This window comes from Malaclemys terrapin, chromosome 6 (genome assembly GCF_027887155.1).
Source record: "Malaclemys terrapin pileata isolate rMalTer1 chromosome 6, rMalTer1.hap1, whole genome shotgun sequence".
Taxonomy (NCBI): Eukaryota; Metazoa; Chordata; order Testudines; family Emydidae; genus Malaclemys; species Malaclemys terrapin.
Genome location: NC_071510.1, coordinates 118,398,066 through 118,423,075, shown reverse-complemented (window position 1 = coordinate 118,423,075; position 25,010 = coordinate 118,398,066). Strand labels below are relative to the sequence as shown.

At 41.9% G+C, this 25,010-nt stretch overlaps 1 protein-coding gene across 2 annotated transcripts in view; it reads right to left on the bottom strand.

The window, feature by feature from the left end:
* Positions 1 to 25,010, bottom strand: part of MYO5B (myosin VB) — a 385,776-nt gene that overhangs the window by 161,616 nt on the left and 199,150 nt on the right. For both annotated transcript variants that reach the window (XM_054031756.1, XM_054031755.1), the window contains exons 6-9: positions 21,016 to 21,159; positions 18,392 to 18,473; positions 5,641 to 5,748; positions 2,069 to 2,178 (exon numbers count right to left, since the gene is read on the bottom strand). In XM_054031756.1, coding sequence (XP_053887731.1) covers positions 2,069 to 2,178; positions 5,641 to 5,748; positions 18,392 to 18,473; positions 21,016 to 21,159 — 444 coding nt within the window. The remainder of the gene's footprint in view (positions 1 to 2,068; positions 2,179 to 5,640; positions 5,749 to 18,391; positions 18,474 to 21,015; positions 21,160 to 25,010) is intronic.

The following is a 25,010-nucleotide window of genomic DNA, read 5'->3' as shown; positions in this document are numbered from 1 at the left end:
TTACCGTTAAGGGCTTGATCCAGAACCCATTGAAGTGAATGCAAAGACTCCAACATTTACTTCAATGGGCTTTGGATCAGGCTCTAAATCATTAGCTTGGCACTGCCAACTGTATTATTAAATTACAGCATGCCTTTTGCAAAGCACTCTTGGAATTTCTTGGTATAATTAGGCCCCCAAAGTATATGAGATTAAGTAGTTGTTGTTGACCTATTTTCCAGTAGTTATTTTTAAAAAATGTAGTTAGTTAAGAGTCTTAAGTTCACATTTGTTTTTAGTGGCAGAAACCAACAAAGTCCTGGCCAGTTGCTGGGTTTCATACAGTACATGTGAGTGAGCCTGCAGGCACCTTCTTGTAAGAGTGGGAAATTGTTCAGTCTTTTGTTAACAATACATCATACTTCAAAATAAAGTAAAACAAAAATACCCAGCTAGATTTTGGGGGGGGGCGGGGATAAAATGCTTTTTTAAATCCTCTAGGATGCTTGTTAGCTCTCCCACATTTTTCTGATTGCTGATTAAAAGTAATAACCAGGACAGAGTTTATTTCATGCAGTCACATTTAAACTTAAGTAAATAATGCTAAATCCATTACAGAATTCAGCACTGTGGGAGCAGATTAGTTTTATGCGCCCAGATTGCCAAATATCTAAAACAAATTGCCCCCCCGTGTCCAACTAACTGCACCCTGAGCATCTCCAGGGTAACACCAGCAATATGTGCAGAGCACATCCTTATATTTTAATTAAGAATAAGCTACCCAGTATGGGACATGGTGATAATTGGTAGGACAACAAGTATTTTTAGTATTTTAGTATTCTTTTAATAAATATATGTGGTACATAGCCGCCCTGTGTTGCTATCTATGTTGTACTCCTTTGCGTACTGGATGGCTACATTTCAATGACAAATATATGGCAGCGTCATTTCTCACAGCTCTGAACTCCAGCAATCAAAACCAGATAATTTAATTAGTTGCACAACAGGGCCATTTCTTTATTCCAGCATTTATACTTGTGCTGACAGGCCAACATTTCCAAAAGTGATGAATTCTGGATCCAGTTGGAAATACCTTAAAGGGGCCTGAATTTAAGAGAGCAAATTCAGCCCTTTTAAAAGATATTTCAAGTTGGGCACCCAAAAAATAAATATATAAACAATAGCACCCATAATCACTACCATTTCTGAAAGCCTGTGCTGCAATATGCATCCCAAATCTAACCCAGAAACCAAAAAAAACCCAAAAACCCATAAGAACATGGGGAAATGGTTTAGGCCAGAGTTCTGACACATACTGAAAATTATTACAGTCTGAAAAGGTATAAAAAGATGCTCCCATTCCATTCTTCTTTAAATCCCCTCGGTATTTGAGAGACACCAGGACTGACCAAATTCTGCGCCTGGGGAAAATCCAAAACCAGTCAACTGAAGTCAGTGGAGTTACATTTACAGAGGAGGCACTAGCCCATTGTTTCGGATTCTTATTCACCAGCAGCTTCTTTCAGCACTAGCATTGCCCCTAGGGTGCGTGTATTCCCAACCACTATTCTGCAGACAGCACTATTGAGTCTGATCCACTGGTTTCCTTTAAAGACTTGTCAATTTTACCTTGCGTAGGGGGTAAGGATCACAGTATTTGTACCTCTGTATTGTTACCTCAGTATTTGCAATACTCTCTCTGTTTCCCTAATATTTACTCCAGGGAATGCTGCAAACACTGAGGTAACATTAGATTTGTTAGCTAGGGCAGTTGGTCAGTTTTTAAGGGTGACAACCATTGTACTTTAAAAACCCAGGAAGTAAGCAAACACAGTCATGTTGCTTTACAAGTGAAAACAAGTGAGATTGCATTATTTCCCAGATGGAAAGAGACAAACACATCAGGGAAATAAGATTTATTGATAAGTTGCCTACAAAAGCAATAAAACAAGAGAAAATAACTAGAAATTAAGTTATTAACTAAACATATTTGATGGCATCCTTTGTAGCAAGAGACAGGCAATTTGGCTGGATTTATTAATACACAAAATTGCACACACACTATCTTCTGTGCCTGCTAAAAACTTACCGATATACTACAAGAGTCTCCATCTCGTTCTGCTTGAATTTCCAAGTTTCCTAGGTGCAGGATGGAAGCTATTATCTTAAAAATGCTCATCTGATGGGACTCTTTCACTCCTGAAAGAAACAATTGACATCCAATTTTCACAACATAAAAAGTGTTTTATTCTCTTTTAAAATATTTATATGGTTCGATTTCCTTTCCGGATGGATGATTTCAAAAACAGTCAGAATGCCCTCAATAAACAATCATCATTCAAGGTGACAGCTGAGATTGCAAGAGGAACGTCTCAGATGAACTGTTAAATCCTCACACCCTAAACAGTCATATCAAGGTGATTTTATTACAGATGGATCGGATACTATTTTAAACTTGCATGAGAGCTAAGAAACTAGGACGATCAGTTAAACTCATTTGGGATTTCAATTCAACCAACTGCAGAGGAGACTGTTTAGGGGCTTGCTTTGTTTTTTATAACACAAAAGGGAAAAACTGCTTACCTGTAATAATTGTAAGATCGTACAAACAACTGTGGCGCACAAATTGCAGGCCAATACCAGTGAAACCAGGTTAAGCTATGCTACTTCTGTAAGCCAGTATTTAAAATTGTTACTGGGTATTAATAGTGCCAAGGAAGAGCACGTACTCAAATAGTCCCCATTGGAGTCACTGGGATCACTTGTACCAACGTGAGAGAGTTGTACAATAAAGCCCTTAACATCCGAGCTACACGGCTGACTGCCCAGTTTGCCCACTCCCACTTGCACCTGCAGTTTAATGTTTTTGGATGTGCAAAAAAATTCACATCCAAAACCGCATGCCAAAAATACTTGCAAGTGTGTGACAGACGTACTTGTTAATGGCTTTCCATTGCTGGTGCAAGACTTTCCCGTCTCAAGTGTTTTCTGACAGATACTGGTTAGCTTCCCCAGCAGGAACATCACTCCCAGAAATCTGAATATTGTTACCCTGCAAAATCTCACTTCAAATCTCAGCAGATTTCTGTTTCTCTTTAAATGTTCACTGCCTGCTCCGCACATCATGTTCTACAGGTTTATGACTTGCTCTGGATGTTCTCGGTCTGTCGAGCCTGCTTTTATATCTCCAGAGATTTTTTTTTTTTTTTTTTTATCATCAACCGTGATGGAAAAATAATTTAGGGTTAACAAAAAGCAATACTACTTGGCTGCCCTATGGCACTGTTTATCAGAGGTAAATGTGGACAGGCTAAGGGATTTGCAGATGAGCGCAGGGAGTTTGCATCATGCATGGACGGCTGAGTGGAAGAAGGCATGGTGGTGATTTTATGAAAAGCTGACACATGCACATAGGCTTGGAGCACTAGTGGAGGGGAGGGGCTTGAGGAGACACAAAGCCAGTGAAGGGATTTGAAGAGCATGCATGACATGATCAAACCGACAGATAAGAAAGGTGACTTTAGTCCACACAAAATGCAGACACTAAAGCAGGGGCAGTGTCTGTGGGCGGTCAGAGGAGGACATTGCAGCAGTCAAGGCGGTATGTTAGGAGGACTTGAACAAGAGATCTGGCTCTGGGGTGAAAGGAAAGAAGCATTCAGACCTTGACAGGGCCGGCTCTACTGTTTTTGCCGCCCCAAGCAGCACGCCGAATTGCCGCCGCGGACCGCGGGGGCAGTCCGTGTGCCATTAGGGCGGCAGGCGCGTTTCCGTGGCGGCGGCAATTTGGCGGCAGCTTCGGCCGGAAGACAGAAGCTGCCGCCGAATTGCCGCCACAGGCAGCTGAACATAGAAGCTGCTGCCGAATTGCCGCCGCGGAAACGCGCGTGCCGCCTTAACGGCACTTGGACTGCCCCTGCCGTCCGCGGCAGCAATTTGGCGCGCTGTTTGGAGCGGCAAAAACACACGTACTGCCGCCCCTTGCAGATTGCCGCCCCAAGCACCTGCTTGGAAGGCTGGTGCCTGGAGCCAGCCCTAGACCGTGAACATGTTAAGAAGGGAGAAACACCAGGATTTGGATGCAGCCGGGCAGGGCGGGGATGAGGGGGTGAAGGGCCAGAAAGGGAGGAGACAAAAAGAATTCAGATTCACTAGCCTAAAAGATGGGGAGGATGGTGATGGATTTATAGCGGTAAAGGAGGGTGGAAAGCAGAGAAACCTTGTAAGTGAAAAATGAGAAGCTCAGATTTAGTCATGTTCAGTTTAAGATCCTGACAAGACATCCAAGAGTGGGATATCACAGAGACAGGAAAAGACATGGGATTGGACAGAAGGAGACAGATCAGTGGTGGAGAGAACTTTATGAGTCATCAGCATAGAGATGATCATTGAAACTCTGTAAGCAGTTGCAGCTGTCCAGAGACAGAAGTGAAAAGACTAGGAGGCACAGAGATGGAACCTGGGGACACCCTCAGAGGGCAACAGAGAAGAGGAGGAGGAGCCAGCAAAAACAGACACACAAAAGAGTTGGAGGGACAGGAGAACCACGAGAGGACAGTATCTCAAAAGCCTCGCCTGAGCAAGATGTGAAGAAGGAGAGGATAACTGACAGGCTCACAAGCAGCAGAGCCAAAGAGGATGAGGATAGAGCCCCTGAAATTGGACCAGGAGAAATGAAAGAGAAAAATATGTACATCTGAAATTTGAGTGTAATTCAGAGACTCTCAGCCTGGAAGGGTAAGTGAAGGACGCACCTGTAACAGTGCATATGGTAATCCCCTGTGATCAGTGCAGCCACAAGGTCAGCGACCCCTTGTCCCCCCAAGAGGCAGCACACACAGTGCTAAAAACTCCTCTTCCAAAACAGGAAGAAATAAAATGAAGTGCAGCGAGGAACTAAAAATTACATTTAAAAGATTAACTACAGTTAAAGAACAGGAATAAACCCCTGCAAATGTATAAGATTCTGAGAAAGCCAATTATTTCCTCTATTACAAATTATTTTCCTTATAAGTAGTCAGTACTGCAGTCAGGTCACCGAGGTGGCAGATTGCTGTACTGTACTCTAGAGGAACGCTGCATATGGTTATTAATACTGGGACAGTCCGCCATTGGCTACATGTGCATGGCTTCCACTGACTACAAGGTGCACTGTGTATACACAGTGAAGAGTCCAATTTGGCCCATTATTTCTATTGCTCTGATACTTGGCAATGATAGTATGACGGTGTATGCAATGACACACATCACCCTGTGTTTAGCCAGGCTGAATAGGAACTAAGTTAGAAAGTAAAGATATTTTTGCACCTCCTGGAAACGGACTAACAGGAACAAAACTGAGACTAAATGAAAATGGCCATGTCGCTTTAAACCTAAAATGTTCCATTTGGGGTAATCTCTAGTCAGTCATTCTCCCAATTCCCCCCTCTGTTTCACTAGCTATTGATGTGAGTGTAAGAAACTTGGTGTCATCCTCCCACATTCCCTACCCAGAGAGCAAGGTAAAACCAAGTAGGTCAAAAAGAAAATGGATTTATGCCTCCGAGGGTTACATTATTACATTAGGGCTTATGCAAAGTATTGAAAGCCTTTGCAAGACACAGACATCCAAGTGTTCTACTAGGAAGCTTTCCAACTGGACCCTTTCAAATAATCCCTTACCAAGCAGGGTGAAAGCATGTCTGGTTTTGTCAAAATCATCAGCATCATCAACTCCATCAATAGTTGTGTCGCCTCCCATAGAAGTGTAGAAAAAGTCTTCAGCACATGCTAGGAGAAGAGCAAACACAGAATAAATGGAGGCACATCATCTGCTGCTTACATTTAGTTGTACTTACTTTACAACACTCCCCATGTAGCCGCCCAGCCGCCCACCTTAGAAGGCAGATGGTCTCCTTAAAACAAAGTTCTGCTCTAAAAAGTGACTATGTAAAAATAGTCTGTGCACACAATCAGATCTGCTTGTTTTAGCAATAAAACCATTGTGCTTTCTATTCCAGATATTTCTGTAGAAAGGAGGAGCTGGATTCTGTTCTTTCTTGTATATCAACAAAATTGTTCTCAAAGTTCCAAGTAGTTACACCTGTACAAATCCACAGTGGAAGTTATACATGTGTCACAGAAGGGCTGAATTTTGGTCAGTAGAACATTTTTGCCAGAGATGGTCATGGAAGGAAAGACTCACTTTGACTCAGACGCCAAAGTTTATATGAGTTTGAGTATGTAGGTCTGGCAGTTAGGGGGAAAAAAAGTTTTTGCTTGTAAGCAAATTGCGTTCGATACAGAAATCAATGGGATCCAAACCTGGAACTCCATGTTGCCCGTTTTGAAGTTATTTTTCAGCATAAAACTAATTCCACTTTTATTGAAGTGTGAACAGTTTGGCACAATGTAGCGTGGATTTACTGTCTGTTCATGGGAGACAATATCAATTACATTGCACAAAATTTATCGTCTCTGCCTGAACCTACATAATGTGTATATTTAAAGCTTCCCATCTCTACGATTAGTTCAGCTCTTCTGCTTGATTAACTAGTCATTTGACAAGCTCATCTTTGGGACAACGAGCAGGAACTCAGGGTTTTTAAGTGAGATAGCTGTATTTTAAACATGAGCGAGCATTTTAAAACTTATCTTACACTGTGCTTCTTGATATATTATTGGCTGCGTACTGAAATGCAGGGACACCCAAACAAATGTTGGCAAACGCAGTCACACTATTCAGTGAACTTTGTGCAACTGTCTATATTTTAATGCAACTTTGCCAGGCCCTCCACGTGCAGGATCCCTATGAAGTCTGTAGGAGTGCAGCACATGGATGGATAAAATGACTGGAACAGAGGTAACTAAATCTGTGTAAAATTGAACAGAACGCCAAACAAAGTGTAACTTCCCTGAATTGGTGGTTTTATTACAGGAATAAAACTCAAGCTAGGTGTACCAAGTAGTTTGCTGAGGTTTGCCCCAATTTTTTCCCAGCCTAAGTGGAGTTTTGAGCAAACTCAGGACTGAATTTTGGGTGGAAACCATGTGAGAAATAAGAACAGGAGTACTTGTGGCACCTTAGAGACTAACAAATTTATTTGAGCATAAGCTTTCGTGGGCTACAGCCCACGCTCAAATAAATTTGTTAGTCTCTAAGGCAGGGGTCGGCAACCTTTCAGAAGTGGTGTGCCGAGTCTTCATTTATTCACTCTAATTTAAGGTTTCACGTGCCAGTAATACATTTTAACGTTTTTAGAAGGTCTTTCTATAGGTCTATAATATATAACTAAACTATTGTTGTATGTAAAGTAAATAAGGTTTTTAAAATGTTTAAGAAGCTTCATTTAAAATTAAATTAAAAGGCAGAGCCCCCCGGACCGGTGGCCAGGACCTGGGCAGTGTGAGTGCCACTGAAAATCAGCTCACGTGCCGCCTTTGGCATGCGTGCCATAGGTTGCCTACCCCTGCTCTAAGGTGCCACAAGTACTCCTGTTCTTTTTGCGGATACACACCAACACGGCTGCTACTCTGAAACATGTGAGAAATGTGCTAGTTTCACATCATTTTGACTTGAGACCAGACAAGTCTTGGTTAGTTTCATAAGGAGGGTTTGAATTGTTTCAAATACAAAGTCAATGTAAACCCACATGAGCAGAAAGCAAAAAATGGTTCTCATGAACCCTGGCAATCTGAAGCTGTGGAATTTCAAGCTGTTCCAATGGAAGCACTATCACTAGAATGTACAGATCCCACAAAGAGTTAAAGCTTGTGGGAAATGGCAAATCTCTTGCAGATTTCAGGGGCAACAGAAAAGACTCCTGTATTATTGCTCAATAGAGACATTTACAACAAACTAGAAGAATTCAAGGCACAGGCAAATAGCCATAAATGCACTTTATTAATTTCTCCAAGTGAGCCAAGCCTTGCTAGAAAATTAAAGCTAAAAGGGAAACTCTTGTGCAGCCACATCTTTCGAGACTCTTAAAGGCTGCTGGGTAACAGTATGGAAAGAACTGCCTGGCTGCTTAGCTGGCATTCCACTTTTAAATGTGATAAGAGGGACTTGCCAAGCAGAGCTTGGAAAGATATTAGACATGTAAATACATTACTATAGTATTACGAAACAATGGAGAAAACAGCCTACTGTGCAGATGGGTACAATTCCATTTTGGGCTGCCAGTGACTTAAAAACCCCTCAATAATGCCACCTGAATGTCTCCACTCATTCATAACCTTCCCAGGTGCATTTGGTCAGGTGTAGGTTCAGGTTGGGAGTATAGACAACATTAACACTTCTTAAACATATACTCCAGTGGATCCCACAGGTATCACTAACCAAACTCGCAGTTCTGTGGTCTAACACTGGAAACATCTATTTGGAGTTAGTCAGTCAAACCCTCTGCCAGGTCAGGATTGTTTCCTACATTATTGATCATTTGTCCAGCCTAGTTTTAAAAATCCCAAATAACAGGGTGTCCAAGAACTTCCTTTGGGAGGGACTCCACAGTTTAACAGATCTCATTTATGTTAATAGGTTATTTTTATTTTAACCAAATTTTCCCTTTCCTAAATTTCATCCCATTACTCAGATATAGAACCATGTAAACAATAAGGGACAAAGACATCGTTTGTTTTCTGGAATCCTGATGTGCCGGGGGAGAGGGGGGGGAAAACGTCACTGGAAATAAACAAGATCAGTTCTTTGATCCCCATTATAAGCCTTTATTCTACAGGTGTTACAGCAGGAATCAATGTTTCCCTTCAGTGTAATCCCAGTAGCCTCAATGAAATTGCACCAGAGTTTAATCTGGACCATTACGCTAAACTAATCATTTGGTTGAGTATCTGTTTTATTTGGTCACTTGGCCAAATGACCAGAACTGCCAGGTATTTGGCCAGGTAACTGAAATTATGAACCTTGAAAATTATTTATTGTGTACAATACACCACACAAGGTGCATTGTGCTCAAAGACAATACAAATAACGGCTCTGTGCTCCAATGATCTTAACGATCTAACTTTGATAGAGCATAGCAAAGGGTGTGTAAGAGGAAGGCAACCTCTAGGAACCTGAATGCAGAGGCATAGTAAATGTGCTGAGTCATCTTGTATGTATGAAATGCAGCGTAATAACTGCTTAGTCACATAGCAGATGGATTCATTTAGGCTTGTTGCTTAGATTGAAAATAAGAGCACATCTCAGGCAGGTAGCAAGTCTGAAAACCTACCATTACAATAAAGGACACAGAGATCAGCATGGGGATCTCACGTGGTTATGTGCCCTAACCAAGTTTACTCAGTATCAAAATTATAGCTTGATTAAAATAAGGTGACTATATATACTTGTAACTAATTTGATACAGAACTATGTATACAGTGCCTTAACCATGCTGTGGTACAACAATCTGTTAGGTGGACAGAGGAGCTATCCATTTGCCTTTTAATTTAGGATGTAAGCACCACAGAGCAGGGACTGTATCTACCTCTGTAGGCTGTTTAGCACAAGAGATATTGTAATATGGGGTGCTTCCTCTTTTTCCCCCATTCTGGAGAAAGCTGGCCAGGTTAAGGTTTGTAGACCAAAAAACCCCCCTGAAACGCTGGCTGTTTTTCATCTTCATCTTCCTTTTAAGATCGTGTGTATCAGGCTGACATTTGCATTTTTAAAAATAAACCTCTTGAGGAAGCCACTTTGATACTCATTTAAAACATGCACAATGATTTTAACAATTGCAAACCCCTCTGATTCACTACTATGTTACTGCCTTGTGCTGTGTGTTAGCACCGTTAATTATTTTGATTAATTATTTTCAGGAAGCACATTGCGTAGCACTTGGAAACAGTCCAGTTTAGATATAAACTGAAGCAATTCTAGACTTAATCGATGAGTTTCTTTTCCCAGATAAAATGCAACATTTAAACCCAGATCCTGCACTTGCCCCACATGCAGAATTATCTCAGATTTCAATGGGAATTTAACAGACAGTGTGAGTGAGGAATGGGACCCTTACTTGATCACCCTCTACAGATCTACAATTGGCTCAAAGCTGGTTAAGTCAGAGATAGAAATAAGTTAACTGTCTTATCCCATGAACATCATGCCTGTTGGCACAACTGGCAGTGGGTACTGGAGAAAGGCACAGGAATAAAATTGCAAAGGTGCTGCAAATCAGCGCTGAGACTCATTAACAGGGCTGTGTGTGGGAAGGATTACACAGCACTTAAGCAAACAGTGCCTGGCAATACCTATAATTAGAACTAGGAAAAAAATTAAAAATTTAGACAACATTTGTGAACAATGATTGGTGATTTTCAGCCAGCTAAGACAGTGGTTGAAATATTCTGAAAATTCAAAATTTTGAGACAAAATAAAATAAAATAACCCATGTGGTTAGTGCCATGTCATTCTCTCAGAAGCACCGGCTCCTCTCTCCCCTCAAACTAAAGACTAATATGAGAATGTGTAACATACACATTTTCTTTACTTCTTTTCTGGGGTTAAATAAAGTTTCAAGTTCCTTTTGTTTTTAATATTTGTCATGAAATACAGTAGATTCCATTTAATAGCAACCCTGATAATAGCAACTTCTGGTTAATGGAAACATATTGCCAGGAACCAATCCTGTCCCGTCAAGACCAGTGTTAATGGGATTCAGATTGTAGCAACAGGCATGCCGCTAATGGAAACTTTTTTGATTTAAGAGAGAAGGTCCTCTGAGCATGCGCAGCTGACCACTTCCACTGTGTGCCATGGCTTCCAATCAGTGGACCTATCTCTTGCTGTTAAAGTTCAGGTCCTGGAGGTCCTACGTGAGCCTGGTGCTAAGCAAGTGAGAGGACCCAAGAGGTTTGATGTCTCAAAGTTTTGCGCATTCAGAAGAACAGCCATAACTTTTTACAGGAGCACAGGAATGGCACACACCGAGGCTACAAGCGCCAATGTGAGGGAAACGAGGCAGATGTTGGTAAACCCCTGGGGCTCTGGTTTCAGCATAAGCTTGGCCAAGGTGCTCAACTCTCAAGACCGATGTTGTAACAGAAAGTGAATCAGCGGGGGGGCCTAGCAGGGGAAGGACTTTAACCCTACAGACGGAAAGCCCCGCACAACACGGTTCAGTGTAAGGAGCATGGCGAGAACTTCTGGCTGCTACTGAATACAGTAGAATTGTGTTCTGCTTTACTGTATTTCTTGTGACACATACCAAGCTGAAATTTCCTAAGTGTGCTCTATGCCAGCGGTTCTCAAACTGTGGGTCAGGACCCCAAAGTGGGTCGGGACCCCGTTTTAAGGGGGTCACCAGTGCTGGCTTAGACTTGCTGGGGCCTGTCAGATTGGCAGAAATAGACCCAGACAGGTAAGTGAAGTGATGTATACTTCAATGCAAGGGCATGAATAAGAACATAAGAACGGCCATATTGGGTCAGACCAAAGGTCCATCTATCCCAGTATCCTGTCTTCCAACAGTGGCCAATGCTAGGTGCCCCAGAGGGAATGAATAGAACAGGTAATCATCAAGTTGTGACGTTGCACTCTATATGATTTTATGAAAATATGCTGATGAGTGTGAATATAATGTAACTAAAATATGCTTCATGCAAAAGGTCTCTTGTAAAGTACTGAGTGTGGTCATCCTATTTGTATAAATGTATCATTCTTGTATCTGAAACTAGAAATATGAAATGTAACTCTGAGGGCCTATTGTAATTATGCAAAGTGTGGGCCATTAATGGTGGTTTGGAATCTTGATGGCTCCCATCAACCAGGAAAATTGACTATGGGTGGCTCTGTTTGTTTGCAGGCAGGCCTTCCTGTGAGTCAGGCTGGGAGGAATGAAGGCTTGGGGTCTTACAGTGACATGTGATCCTGTCACCTGAACTGGAATCCATCTTTAACCTGGTGTTTTTCCATTGAACAGGAGGGTTGGGAACCCAGAGGGACAAAGAATTCCCGCCTTATGCAAAAGATATTTAAGTGGGTAGAACAGAACAAAGGGGGCTGCAATCATGAGAAATCCCCTAGCTACCACCTGAGCTGAAACAAGGGCTGTACCAGGGAAAAGGATTGTACCCAGACTAGGAAGGCATCCAGTCTGTGAAAGAAACTTATTGAAACATCTGAGGGTGAGATTTTATCTGTATTCAGTTTTATTACTGTATTAGGCGTAGACTTGCATGTTTTGTTTTATTTTACTTGGTAATTCACTTTGTTCTGTCTGTTACTACTTAGAACGACTTAAATCTTACTTTCTGTATTTAATAAAAATTACTTTTTACTTATTAATTAACCCAGAGTATGTATTAATATCTGTGGGGGAGGGGCAAACAGCTGTGCATCTCTCTCTATCAGTGTTATAGAGGGCAAACAATTTATGATTTTACCCTGTATAAGCTTTATACAGGGTAAAACGGATTTATTTGGGGTTTGGACCCCATTGGGAGTTGGGTATCTGAGTGTTAAAGACAGGAACGCTTCTTAAGCTGCTTTCAATTAAGCCTATAGCTGTTAGGAGATGTGGTTCAGACCTGGGTCTGGGTCTGCAGGAGGCTAGTGGGTCTGGCTCAAATCAGGCAGGGTACTGAAGTCCCAAGCTGCCAGGGCAAGAAAGCAGAGGCAGAAGTAGTCTTGGCACATCAGTTGGCAGTCCCCAGGGGTTTCTGTGATCCAACCCATCACACAAGTGATCCATCCTCTGTTGCCCATTCCCAGCTTCTGGCAAACAGAGGCTAGGGATGCCATCCCTGCCTATCCTAGACCTATCCTCCATGAACTTATCTAGTTCTTTTTTGAGCCCTGTAATAATCTTGGCTTTCACAACATCCTCTGGCAAAGAGTTCCACAGGTTGACTGTGTGTTGTGTGAAGAAATACTTCCTTTTGTTTGTTTTAAACCTGCTGCCTATTCATTTCATTTGGTGACCCCTAGTTCTTGTGTTATGAGAAGGAGTAAATAATACTTTATTCACTTTCTCCACACCAGTCATGATTTTATAGACCTCTATCAGATCACCTCTTAGTCATCTCATTTCCAGGCTGAAAAGTCCCAATCTTATTAATCTCTCCACGTACAGAAGCTGTTCCATACCCCTAATCATTTTTGTTGCCCTTTTTTAAATCTTTTCCAATTCCAATATTATGTACCAGATAGGTCAGTGTCAAAATCCAAGTCATCGGCTGTGTGATCTTGGGCAAGCTGTTTAACTTCTCTGAGCCTCAGATTCTTTATCTGTGAAACGGTGGCCTTTCTGAAGGGTTTGAGCAGAATTCTTCTCTTCAGTCGATTTGGCAGATCTAGACTTCATTGTTTTGCCCTTCCCTACCAACGTGAAACAGTCACCGAGACTGGTGCATGTTTACTGTACGGAAAGCAGGCTATAGCATCAATCCGCCATAGAGATCACAGTAGTGAATTTTGGCCTTTATCTGGAACATGGTCTCATATGTTATTGCCATTAACAATACTCACTACACCCTGCATTTAACTAACTTTCCTTCATGTTCTGCCAAACAAGGCTAAAATTTAAAGGAGGAAGACTCCTTGAGCACATCCATTGATAATAATATAATTATAATAATTAATGGAGATATCCCACCTCCTAGAACTGGAAGGGACCTTGAAAGGTCATTGAATCCAGCCCCCTGCCTTCACTAGCAGGACCAAATAGTGATTTTGCCCCAGATCCCCAAGTGGCCCCTTCAAGGATTGAACTCACAACCCTGGGTTTAGCAGGCCAATGCTCAAACCACTGAGCTATCCCTCCCCTGCAAAAGCCAACTGCAGTGCTTTCACTTGGGAAGAGAGGTGATCTCTGAGGTCAGCAAATCATAACACATTTAGAGCTTTAGATGTCAAAATGAGCACCTCAGAAACAACCCAGAAAATTAACTGGCATCTAAGAGAGGCTACAGAGCAGCTGTGTAACAAGCTCTCTGCGTGTTGCACCACATAATCAATGTGTAGAAGTGTTTTGCACTAGGCTCTGCATATTGCACTTCTGTCTAGGTTCTTATATGGCCCTAGTATCTCAGCACCTCTGTAGCATCTGAACTTCCAAGATGTTCAAGCACATTACTAGTCTTGTCTGGGGAGGACAAAAGTGTGGTTCAGTATGCCCAGGTCCACACTGGAGAGGAAAAGTGGCATTCTTCTTGCCATGTGCCAGTCAGTGCACATGTTCTGTTTTTATATTGTATCGTGCTAAATAATGCCCGCTATTAATTTTTAATGGAAAATTAAAACTAAGTAATGTATGAGCCCAGTCCTAAATGGGTGACAGAGAAGTTATGCAAGGCTCCTGGATACCATCCTAGACTGCCAGCATTCCTTTCGTGTGGAATATGCAGAGATCAATGGAATTAACAAGTCTTTTTAAACAATGCTCCTAAAAATGCAAGGTCTGTTCATATCATCTGGCAGCACTGAAGGGTGAAAGAGTGTTTTTCCCCTGGCAAATCAAAGAGGGCTTCTTTACACTGTTATGACTCTAGCTTTCAACTTCAGTGTCTGGAGGGAGAACCTGTAATGGAAACAGCCAGCACAATATAGCGCTACTAGCTAGTGGGTGACTGGGAGGTTAGCCCACAAGATATTTCATTGTTTTTTGGTTTCTGTTTAAAGCTTTATGAAGAGTGAGTGTGTGTGGTCACCAGCTGTGTTTCTGCCTTGCTACTGTTCCAGTGTTAATTACATCAAGGCATGTTTTAAGATCCATAGGGACTGCTCCTAGCCCGACCGTGAATTCTAGGGCTTTGACTAAAATATAATTTAAAAAAAGGAGAGAGTCTCTCTCTGAAGTAAAACTTGTCTCTCTCTTTTTAGTTTTTCTTCTGTTGCAGCCTTGTCATAGCTCAGATTTTGAAAACCTTCCTCTGAAAATCTTTATAGCTTGTGAAATTTATGGTCTGTGTCATAGTGATACATCCATACATACACTTTGGGTGTTAGCATGTGAAGTTGAACAGTTAGGGTATGTTTACATGATAGCAGCACAGCTAGAGTGCTGCAGCTGTGCTGCTGTAGTGTAGACGCTTCCTGTATAGACAGAAGGGGTTTTTCCACCAGTGTAGGTCCATCCACCTCAACAAGAAGCGAAGGCTAGTTCGATGGAAGAATTCTTCCATTGACCTAGCTGCATCTATGGTGGAGATTAGGTCAATCTAACTACATCACACAGGGAATGACATTTTTCACAGCTCAGAGTATTGTAATAAGGTTGAACTAAGTTTCAGGCGTAGTCCAGGCCTTAGTGCTTGGCAAGCCCAATGCCTGAGGGGATTGGGGAGCAGGGCTGCCTGAATGGGAGATAGGGCCTCCTGAGAGCTAATCTACTCTATTCCAGGTCGAATCCAGATTTGCCACTGGCTTGCCATGTCTAGCAATTCTCTAAACCTCTCTGGCTTTGCCTTCTCTTCCCGCCCAATGAAAAGTATGTCATTTATATGGAGACAGCTATCTTGATGTAAAATCCTAATGGAGACAAAGCACAGGTAACTTTTACTTCAGTGTAGCTAGTTGATGTAAATTTCATATGGGGGAGCAGGATTAGCTACACTGAAGTAAAAATTACCTGTACCTTGTCTGCACTAAGATTTTACATCGAAATAGCTATCTCAATGAAAAAACAACAAAAAACATCTTTTTGCAGTGAGGCCATAGCTTCTCTGTTTCCCCATTGTGAAGTGGGAATTAGCGCCTCTCTCACAGGGGTGCTGAGAATTGACTGAGTGAAGTTAGTGCTGTTTTTTTGCCAGGGCTGAGCATTATTATCCTGCAATGGATTCAATACCAATTCAGTGCATTTTACGGTCATGTTATGCTCATTCACATGATGGTAACATGATGCAATACACACAGGCACACCCTCTTTTGGGTTTGTCTCGACTAGACCTAAGAGAAGGATTTTTTTTTTTTTAAGAACACGTTAGCTAGCGTACTCAAAATCTAGTGCAGACAAGGCAAGCTGTACTTTAGCAGGGGCTAAATGGATAAGTTGAAGCCTAAGCTTCCCTCTTAGCTTCAAATCAACCAGCTAGCAGGTGTGGAAGTACAATTAGCCTTGCCTATCCCAGAGTTTTAGAAAGAACGTGCTAGCTAGCGTATTCTGAAACACCTTTCACCTTAGTCTACATAAACCCTTATGGGTCAGGGGTGATCAGAGCTTGGCCAGTGACTGGTGAGTCAAGCAGTGAAGTTATAAGCAGTTCTGTGTTACCCAGAGGTAAGATTTGGGTATTCAGGTATGTAAGCTCATCGCATCTCTAATAATTTGTACACAATGATACACACCAAGATTTTACTGCCGCCATGCATTAAGGGTTCACTGGTTGCAGGCATCATGGAAATTCAATTATTATAAGACAATTTCATAACGGGGACACAAGAGTCAATTAAGGATGTTTCCATGAGCTCCGAGATCAAAGCCAGTGTCCTTTCAGACTCACATGGCTGATCTCTAGTCCAATAGTCTTCCATCCCTATCTGCGAGGAACATATAGTGAGAACAGACTATATGAATAGAGATCTGCCAGACAGAGCTCTGAAAAGGCTTCTAACCTTAGACTTTCACTCAGATGACTTGCAGATAGACTGAGGTATCTAGTCAACAATATTCTGACTTCCAATATGCTATGGTTCTTGCATGTAGTACCACATTCCCAGCGACTCCTGCAAAGTGGAAACACTTTTTTTTTTTTTTTTAGATCTTTACCTTGGCTTCTGCAATCTGTCCCTATTGAACAGCACAGAAACAAAATGAGAGAAGATGGTGCCACGAAGTGCATTTATATTTGCTGTCAGTCTTTCGTCCAAGTGACTCATTCTTCCTTCTGAAGTAAAGAACACTTTTTTGTTCATCTCTCTGCTTCTTTGTATGCCTGAATGTGGGCGTCAAACAACAACATGTATGCTCAGGCTGGCTCAGATATCAATGTTGGCTCTGCTTACGCTGAACAAAATGCAGTTTCACAGCTCTATATACCTTTTCCATCTCTAGGGCTCATTGTTTGCATTTTGCAAACAATATTTGTATATTGCTCTGAGCTCTTGGGAAAAAAAAAAGGCAGAACTTTGGAAGAAATAGTACCCATTGTTTAGCATAGCAAGCTGCAAGAGCGCATGGTAAGAAGCAATTCTCAACATATCTGAAGTGTGAAATAAATTGGAAAATATGTTCCTAGTTACAATAGGAATTTCTGAGCTTGAAGCTGGTGGCTACCATTTCGTTGGGAAGTTACAATTCTGACACTAAATAAGAACCATAATTAATAATAAGCAACTGATAATATTTTGCATTCGTACAGAACCTTTCATCCAAGGCTCGCCCTGTTCTTTGCACACCTTAATTAGTCACCACAACAGACTTGCGAGCTGAAGTAGTATTATGTCTAGAGGGTTAAACAGAAGCGCAGAGATATTCAATGGACTTGCCCAAGGCCAAGGGAATCTCTACCAAAGTGAAAAGTTGAATCCAGGAGTTTTAACTTCCAGTCATTGCTCTATCCTCTAGGAAACACTAACTCCAGCAGTCTGAGAGCCCTGCCTAAGAATGACAAGTTTCCATGCTGCCTTGTTCATCACGCCTGATAAATTTTAGTAACAAGAGTATCTGGGGACATATTTGCAATATTAGCTTCCCTTTTTTAGTGTGAGCACAAGTCCTATTATTTAAATGCCGAAGACATTGATTTTTCCTCCCCGTGCTGTTCTTAAATATCTGAATAGTAGGATTTCTGCCAGCAATTAATTGTGGACACAAGTTTGATGGCACAATTAATTATAAGCACAAACATTTTCCTGCAAAAAGGGAGACCAAATCAGAGCCCCTTAAAAAAATCAGACCTGTAATATTTTAAATAAAACAAATGATGCTAAACAAGGATATGCGCTCATTTACAAAGATCAGTTGGGCTCCACAATCTTGGTGTCACAACGAAGTGTCACTTTTTAACAAGCAGCTTCTATAAGATGTATTTCACTCAGATTCATCATGAGTGACCTCTATAATGGTTTGTCATTTGTTCCCATTTTAAACTTTGAGTAACGGAGTTCACAAAAGTGAACTTGATGACATCAGGTAGAGCACCGCATAAGATTCCTTACACACCTTCGCAAGGAGCCTCAGTCTTAGCCTCCAGCCGCTCAGCTATTGCAACCTTGAGATTTAATCTGACTGATATGCACCACGCTGTCGGATGATGGGCTGTGGACAAACATGCACTCTATCGACAATAACAAGCCTTCCAAATTTATTTCCGTTTTAACCTTTTTGGTAAGATGTCTAGTTCTGTAGCTGGCACACAGAATCTAACCAATGAGACTCTGTAGGGCTGCATTTATAGTAATAGTGTATATTCTTGTTGCTATTGCAAAGAACAGGCTGCATGTAGCAAGCGCCTCAGAGATCCCAGTGGGTTGCGGGAGTAGCGTACTTACTTAGTGCTAAGTCTTTAAATTCTGGAAGACTGGCAGAGGCACACAGCTGATAGAAGATATGATAGTTTCGTTCATCATCTGCCTACAAAACAAAAACATGGAGTTACTTTACAGCCAATGACTTAAGGACAGTCAACAGTCTTCATTTTTCTGCCACTCACAGCAGGGTCTTCCATACCCCAAGGTTCATCCCAACCATCGCAACTTCACATAACTATGTGGTCAGCATGGCTCCCTAAAGGCAATTCAAGGGTCAGTTTTAGGCAATACAAGCATCTTTCCTTTCAAGGGCATGTTACCTTCATGGCATTCTTAGGGACAGATTTACCAAGGCATTTAGGTGCCCAAAGATGCAGGTAGGTGCCTAAATCAGGTTCTTTTGTAACTCCTTCTAAGCACCTCTCTGCATCTTTGGGCACCTAAATAACCTTGTAAATGTGTCCCTTGGTCCCTACTAGCCCAACCTATGGAGCAGGCAATCAGGAATCATTACTCTTCCGTGTAAAACAACAAACATATTACCTGTGTGAATGTAAAGCAGCTACACTGATTGTGGTAGTGTATATAATTAACAGTGAAAAAACGTGAACACTTTTACTTTCACCTTACTATTAAACCAACAAACACTTTTAGATTTAGAGAGAAAGTGTTTGACAAGATTTAGCCAGCTCTCCTTAACGCACTGGGCAGCCGTCTTTACTTTGGATCACACCTACAGTACAAGAGCACTGCTACCCTGCTTATGCCACTTTACCACAGCCACTGTCACAGAACCTGACAATTACTGGAATTTCTAGGTAAAGATAGATTGTTATGGGGTGTGTGTGTGTGAAATGCTGTAAGGATATTGACTAATCTGCAGTTCATGAAGTCAAGTGTCAAAGCCTCTCAGAAGAGCTGCATGTCCAGGTGAGTTACAGCACACATCAAAAGCCTTGAAACTTTAAGGCTCAGCCAAGACTCCCCTCTATAGCAGAAACCTTGATGTTTAAGAATGAAGAGTGCCTGAACTAAGTGAAGGTTTCGTTAACTACAGGTAAAAATATTGATGCTTGGGGATGCTTCTTTAAATGCAAAACCTTCTTATTATTTGTGAATCATGCTTTGAGCCATGAAAGCATGCTTGGCAATGTACAAATGATAGAAGACAGCAAATTCCCTGCCCTGGGCTCCAATTCAACAAAGCACAGAAGCACATGCTTAAGTGCTTTGCTGAACCAGATCCAGTCAACTAGCTAAGATATAGAAAGCACAGACCGAATGAACCTAATGATGCACATACTTATACATAAAACAAATGCGTATCTCATATGATCCTGACTATCCTCACTACACACACACACACACACACACACACACACACACACACACAGTCTATGGCCTGATTTGGAAAAATACTTAAGAATGTGCCCAAATTTAAGCTGATGAGTAGTTCCATTAAAAAGACTGCTCACACGTAAGAAGTTAGGGATATGTGTGCGACACACACACACACACACATTTATATAGTGGGATTTGAATTTGAAAAGTGAGGTTGCAGATAAGGAAAGAAGAGTTACAAAAATACTATGGAGTGAATTGTTTGAAGAAAATTGCTCCCCAAACTATTAAAAAAAAAAAAACACCACAAATGAACAAAGTCTTACCAATATGCAACTTTTACTTCAGTACCCACCTTTCATTAAATCTCTGCTGAGAAATGGGGGCCACGACTGCTCTTTTTGGTGTGCTAATCAGAACATTTGCAGATTAGCAAGGTTCTACTATACACTCAACACAAGTGTTATGACTTTCCGAGGGGCTTTTTTTTAATTTTATTTTTTTATTTTAACCTTAACTTAGAGTTCTATGGCTTTTACTTTTTAATATAACTAGAAAATTCTAACACATTTATTTCCTAGATTAATATATTTACAGCCATAATTCTACTTTACCTTTGTTTAGCAACATGTAACAGGAGCCTTAATGCATTGTATTTATCCTGTGATCTCTTTTTCTGCATTCCAATTCAGTTCATTTATTTTATTTAAAAAAATAACACGAAGAATGATAAATGAGCTCTAGGTACCCTGACAGCTATTACATTTACAATCAAAGTACAAAACAATCATGGTATGTTTCACAAACATATCTACAGTGTAGCTGGGCAACGAGTAAGGCAAGAACGCAACCCCGTGCTCTGGGTTTCCCTAAACTTCTGACTGTCAGGATCTGGAACTGGATGACAGAGGATGGATCACTCGATAATTGCCTTGTTCCGTTCATTCCCTCTGAAGCATCTGACACTGCTAGAAGACAGGATACTGGGCTACATGGACCAGCAACCTGAGCCAGCATGGCCATTCTTATGTTCTTAACGTTTCAAAAAGCTTTTTGAAAACAGAGCATTAATACAAAGCCAGCTCGGACAATCAAAACCACCATCATATGTTCTCAGCTTCTAACCCTGAAGAACTGTCAAAATTTGTTAGACTAGTCTCCAAAGTCAGGGTCTGCCAAAAGTTTGACTTATAAAAGGGAAGGTTTTAATGTATCTATATCTATCTTTAAGAAAAAAAATGCAAGTTCACTAAAAAAATAAAAATAAAATTAAGGAGTTCAAAGGAAAATGTTGCATAACTCACCTGGAACACAACTCTTGATTTTTCCAATAGATACGTCCTCATGTTGGCACCAATGATATGGTATCTTTTATCAAAGCCAATCTGAATGTATTTCCCAAAGCGACTGCTATTGTCGTTCCTGGTTGTTTTAGCATTTCCAATTGCCTGTATGAAACAGAACACAACATAAAGAACAAGGATCCCCTTTGTAAGTTTGCATATTATCTCAGGATGACAATTTTTACTCTCCAGAGCCTAGAAATAAATAAACTTAGCACATAAATAGTCAAGTGAGGACTGGAGAGACAGAGTTCCCAAACGGAGGTAGACCGAGAATCCGAAGTGCAGTAAATTGATGAAGGCAGAGGAGCTAGATGGTCTTTGATATGGCCCAGTTCACTGTATCAACATTAGCTGATTTAGTTTCAAGGACTTTTATTGTGGAAGAGTACTGGAAACTGAATAGACAATGTTATAACATTCTCAATAATTAGAGAGAATATGTCACTGACATTCCAATGGCCACAACAGTCCTCTGACTTGCCTTTTAACCCCCCCCTTAGCCTTTATGAACCTATATCTAAGGGTATGTCTATACTGGAGCTGTTTGTGTAATTTCCAGCAAGGGTAGACAGCCCACACTAGGTCTAATTGAGCTAGTGCACCAAAAATAGACCTGTAGCTGCTGTGGTGTGAGTGGCAGGAGATGCTAGCCAGCCCAAATATAGTCCCATCTGAGACCCTAGATACATATTTGGGTGGCTAGCCCCTCACACTGCTTTCACTGCCATAGCTACACTTCTATTTTCAGCGTGCTAGTTTGACTGCACTGGCATGGGTATGTCTACCTGAGCTGGAAATTATACCTCCAGCACCAGTGTAGACTACCCTTAGGCCTTGGCTACACTTGCAGATGTACAGCGCTGTGAGTTAAACCTGACTTCGTGCAGCTGAGTAGGGAAAGCGCTGAAATCTGTCCACACTGAGCTGCCCAGCGCGCTGTCGTGGCCACATTTGCGGCAACTGCAGCGCTATTGGGAGCGGTGCATTATGGGCAGCTATCCCACAGAGCACCTTTTCCCATTCTGGCGTCGTGGGTTGTGGGAAGGGGGTGTGGGTGCAGGGGATTCTGGGTCCTGTCCCAATGCCCCGTGATGCATCGCTTCGCATCCCAGAAATCCCTTTGTTTCCGTCCACGTTTGGCGCCATCTTTCAACGGTTTCTGTGCAGCGCGATCTGTCTGCGGGAAAAGGAGTCCGAACTGCTGAGGCGTATGCTGACGAATCTCGCCAGCACGTCACGTTTGGCTGTCGAACTATTCCTTAAGATCCTGCATAGCTCCAGGGATTCCAGGGTGTCTCTATCCGGCCCACCTCCATCACTCCCGTTTTCCTCCTCCTCCTCCTCATCTTCCTCCTCCCCCCCACCACACCGGCTCTGAAATGTCCATGGTGGTGCTCGGAGTGGAGGTGGGGTTAACCCCAAGTATCGCATCCAGCTCTTTGTAGAATCAGCAGGTCGCGGGGGGAGCACCCGAGCAGCCGTTTGTGTTGTGGGCTTTGCGGTAGGCACTCCGCAGCTCCTTCACTTTAATCCTGCACTGCAGGGCGTCCCGGTCATGGCCCCTTTCCATCATGTCCTTTGATACCTTCCCGAAGGTATCGTAATTCCTACAGCTGGAGCGCAGCTGGGACTGGACAGTTTCCTCCCCCCAAACACTGAGGAGGTCCAGCAACTCGCCATTGCTCCATGCTGGGGCTCGCTTGGCGCGTGGAGACATGGTCACCTGGAAAGATTCGCTGATAGCACTCCACGCCACGCTGGGCTGAGCAAACAGGAAGGGGATTTTTAAAATTTCCGGGGAATGTAAAGGGTGGGTCACATGGTTGGTTACCTGAGGCCAGGGCAGTAGAGTTTGAACTGATGACCAGAGTGGCTAGAACAGGCATTGTGGGATACTGCCGAATAATTCTGGAGGCCATTCACAGCACTTTGGGCGGCCACACTGGCACCGCAGTGGCAGCGCAATACTCGCTATTCCTCTCGAAGAGGTGGAGTACATGCAGCGCTGCAACCATGGAGATACAGCGCTGCAAATGCCTTGCCAGTGTGGACGGGGAGTGAGTTAGCGCTGGGGGAGCCTTTACAGCGCTGTAACTCACAAGTGTAGCCAAGACTTTAGTCTATTGGTTTTACACAACCACTTCAGTATTCTCAAGGAGCTTAGGCTAGGATTTTGCAAGTAGCCTAAGAGAGTTAGGTACCTAACGTCCATTGATTTTCAAGGATCAAAGATTCAGCATTAGGAACATAGGAAGAGAGGCTACTTCAAATAAAGCATAAACCTGGTTAGATAAAGACTCAGAGGATAAAGGAAGCTTTTAGATAAATGGGGCTTCAGGTGTAAGGGGAGCTAGCCACCTGCAAGAAGGCTGCCCAGTACATCCCCATCCTTGGTAGGAAGTAAAAAAGATGTCAAACTACTTTTCATATCAGCCACACTGGGAGATCCTGGATTATGTACAATCCCCAGGACATACACATAACCAAACTGTGCTTAACCAGTGTATTACTGTTAAAGGTTGTATACAAATGCCTGCCAATGGGGCTTTATGATTAAAAGTGGCCATGGAATAATTATAGTAATATATTTTGCTGCTTAATTTAAAGAATGAAATGTCTCTCTGGCAATAGCATTTCTAAATTTATTCTGAATGATGCACATTGTTTTTCCTATTTGTTTCATACCCACCATAGTGATCAGCAGCAGAGATTGCAGGGTAGAAAAGCTAAACTTGCAATTTTCTTCTGTTCATTTCAGGGGGAGGCTCATAGGTTCCCATCCCACTTCTGGGGCCAGATTACAATCCCAGATGCATGACAGAGACAACCATAATGTAAAACTACCCTGCTGTGACTGGCCAATATCTGCAGTAGGCTGTTGATCAATTGCCGTTAACTCATGCGATTAACTAAAAAAACTTAATCGCAATTAATCGCAGTTTTAATCGCACTGCTAAACAATAGAATACCAATTGAAATGTATTAAATATTTTTGGATTTTTTTTCTATATTTTCAAATATATTGATTTCAGTTACAACACAGAATACAAAGTGTACAGAGCTCACTTTATATTATTTTTATTACTAATATTTGAACTGTAAATGACAAACAAAAAATAGTATGAGGTGAACTGAAAAATACAAGTATGTAGTGCAATCTCTTTATCGTGAACATGCAATTTATAAATGTCGGATTTTTTTTGTTACATAATTGCTCTCAAAAACAAAACAATGTAAAACTTTAGAGCCTACAAGTCCACTCAGTCCTACTTCTTGTTCAGCCAATCGCTAAAACAAACAAGTTAGTTTACATTTGCAGAAGATAATGCTGCCCGCTTCTTATTTACAACGTCATCTGAAAGTGAGAACAGGCATTCGCATGGCACTTTTGTAGCGGACATTGTAAGGTATTTTATGTGCCAGATATGCTAAACATTTGTATGCCCATTCATGCTTCAGCCACCATTCCAGAGGACATGCTTCCATGCTGATGATGCTTGTTAAAAAAATAATGTGTTAATTAAATTTGTGACTGAGCTACTTGGGGGAGAACTGTATGTCTCCTGCTCGGTTTTACCCACATTCTGCCATATATTTCATATTATAGCAGTCTCCGATGATGACCCAGCATATGTTGTTCATTTTAAGAACACTTTCACAGCAGATTTGACAAAACACAGAGGTACCGATGTGAGAAATCTAAAGATGGCTACAGCACGCGACCCAAGGTTTAAGAATCTGAAGTGCCTTCCAAAATCTGAGAGGGACGAGGTGTGGAGCATGCTTTCAGAAGTCTTAAAAGAGCAACACTCCGATGCAGAAACTACAGAACCCAAACCACCAAAAAAGAAAATCAACCTTCTGCAGGTGGCATCTGACTCAGATGATGAAAATGAACATGCACCAGTCTGCACTGTTTTGGATCATTATCGAGCAGAACCCATAATCAGCAT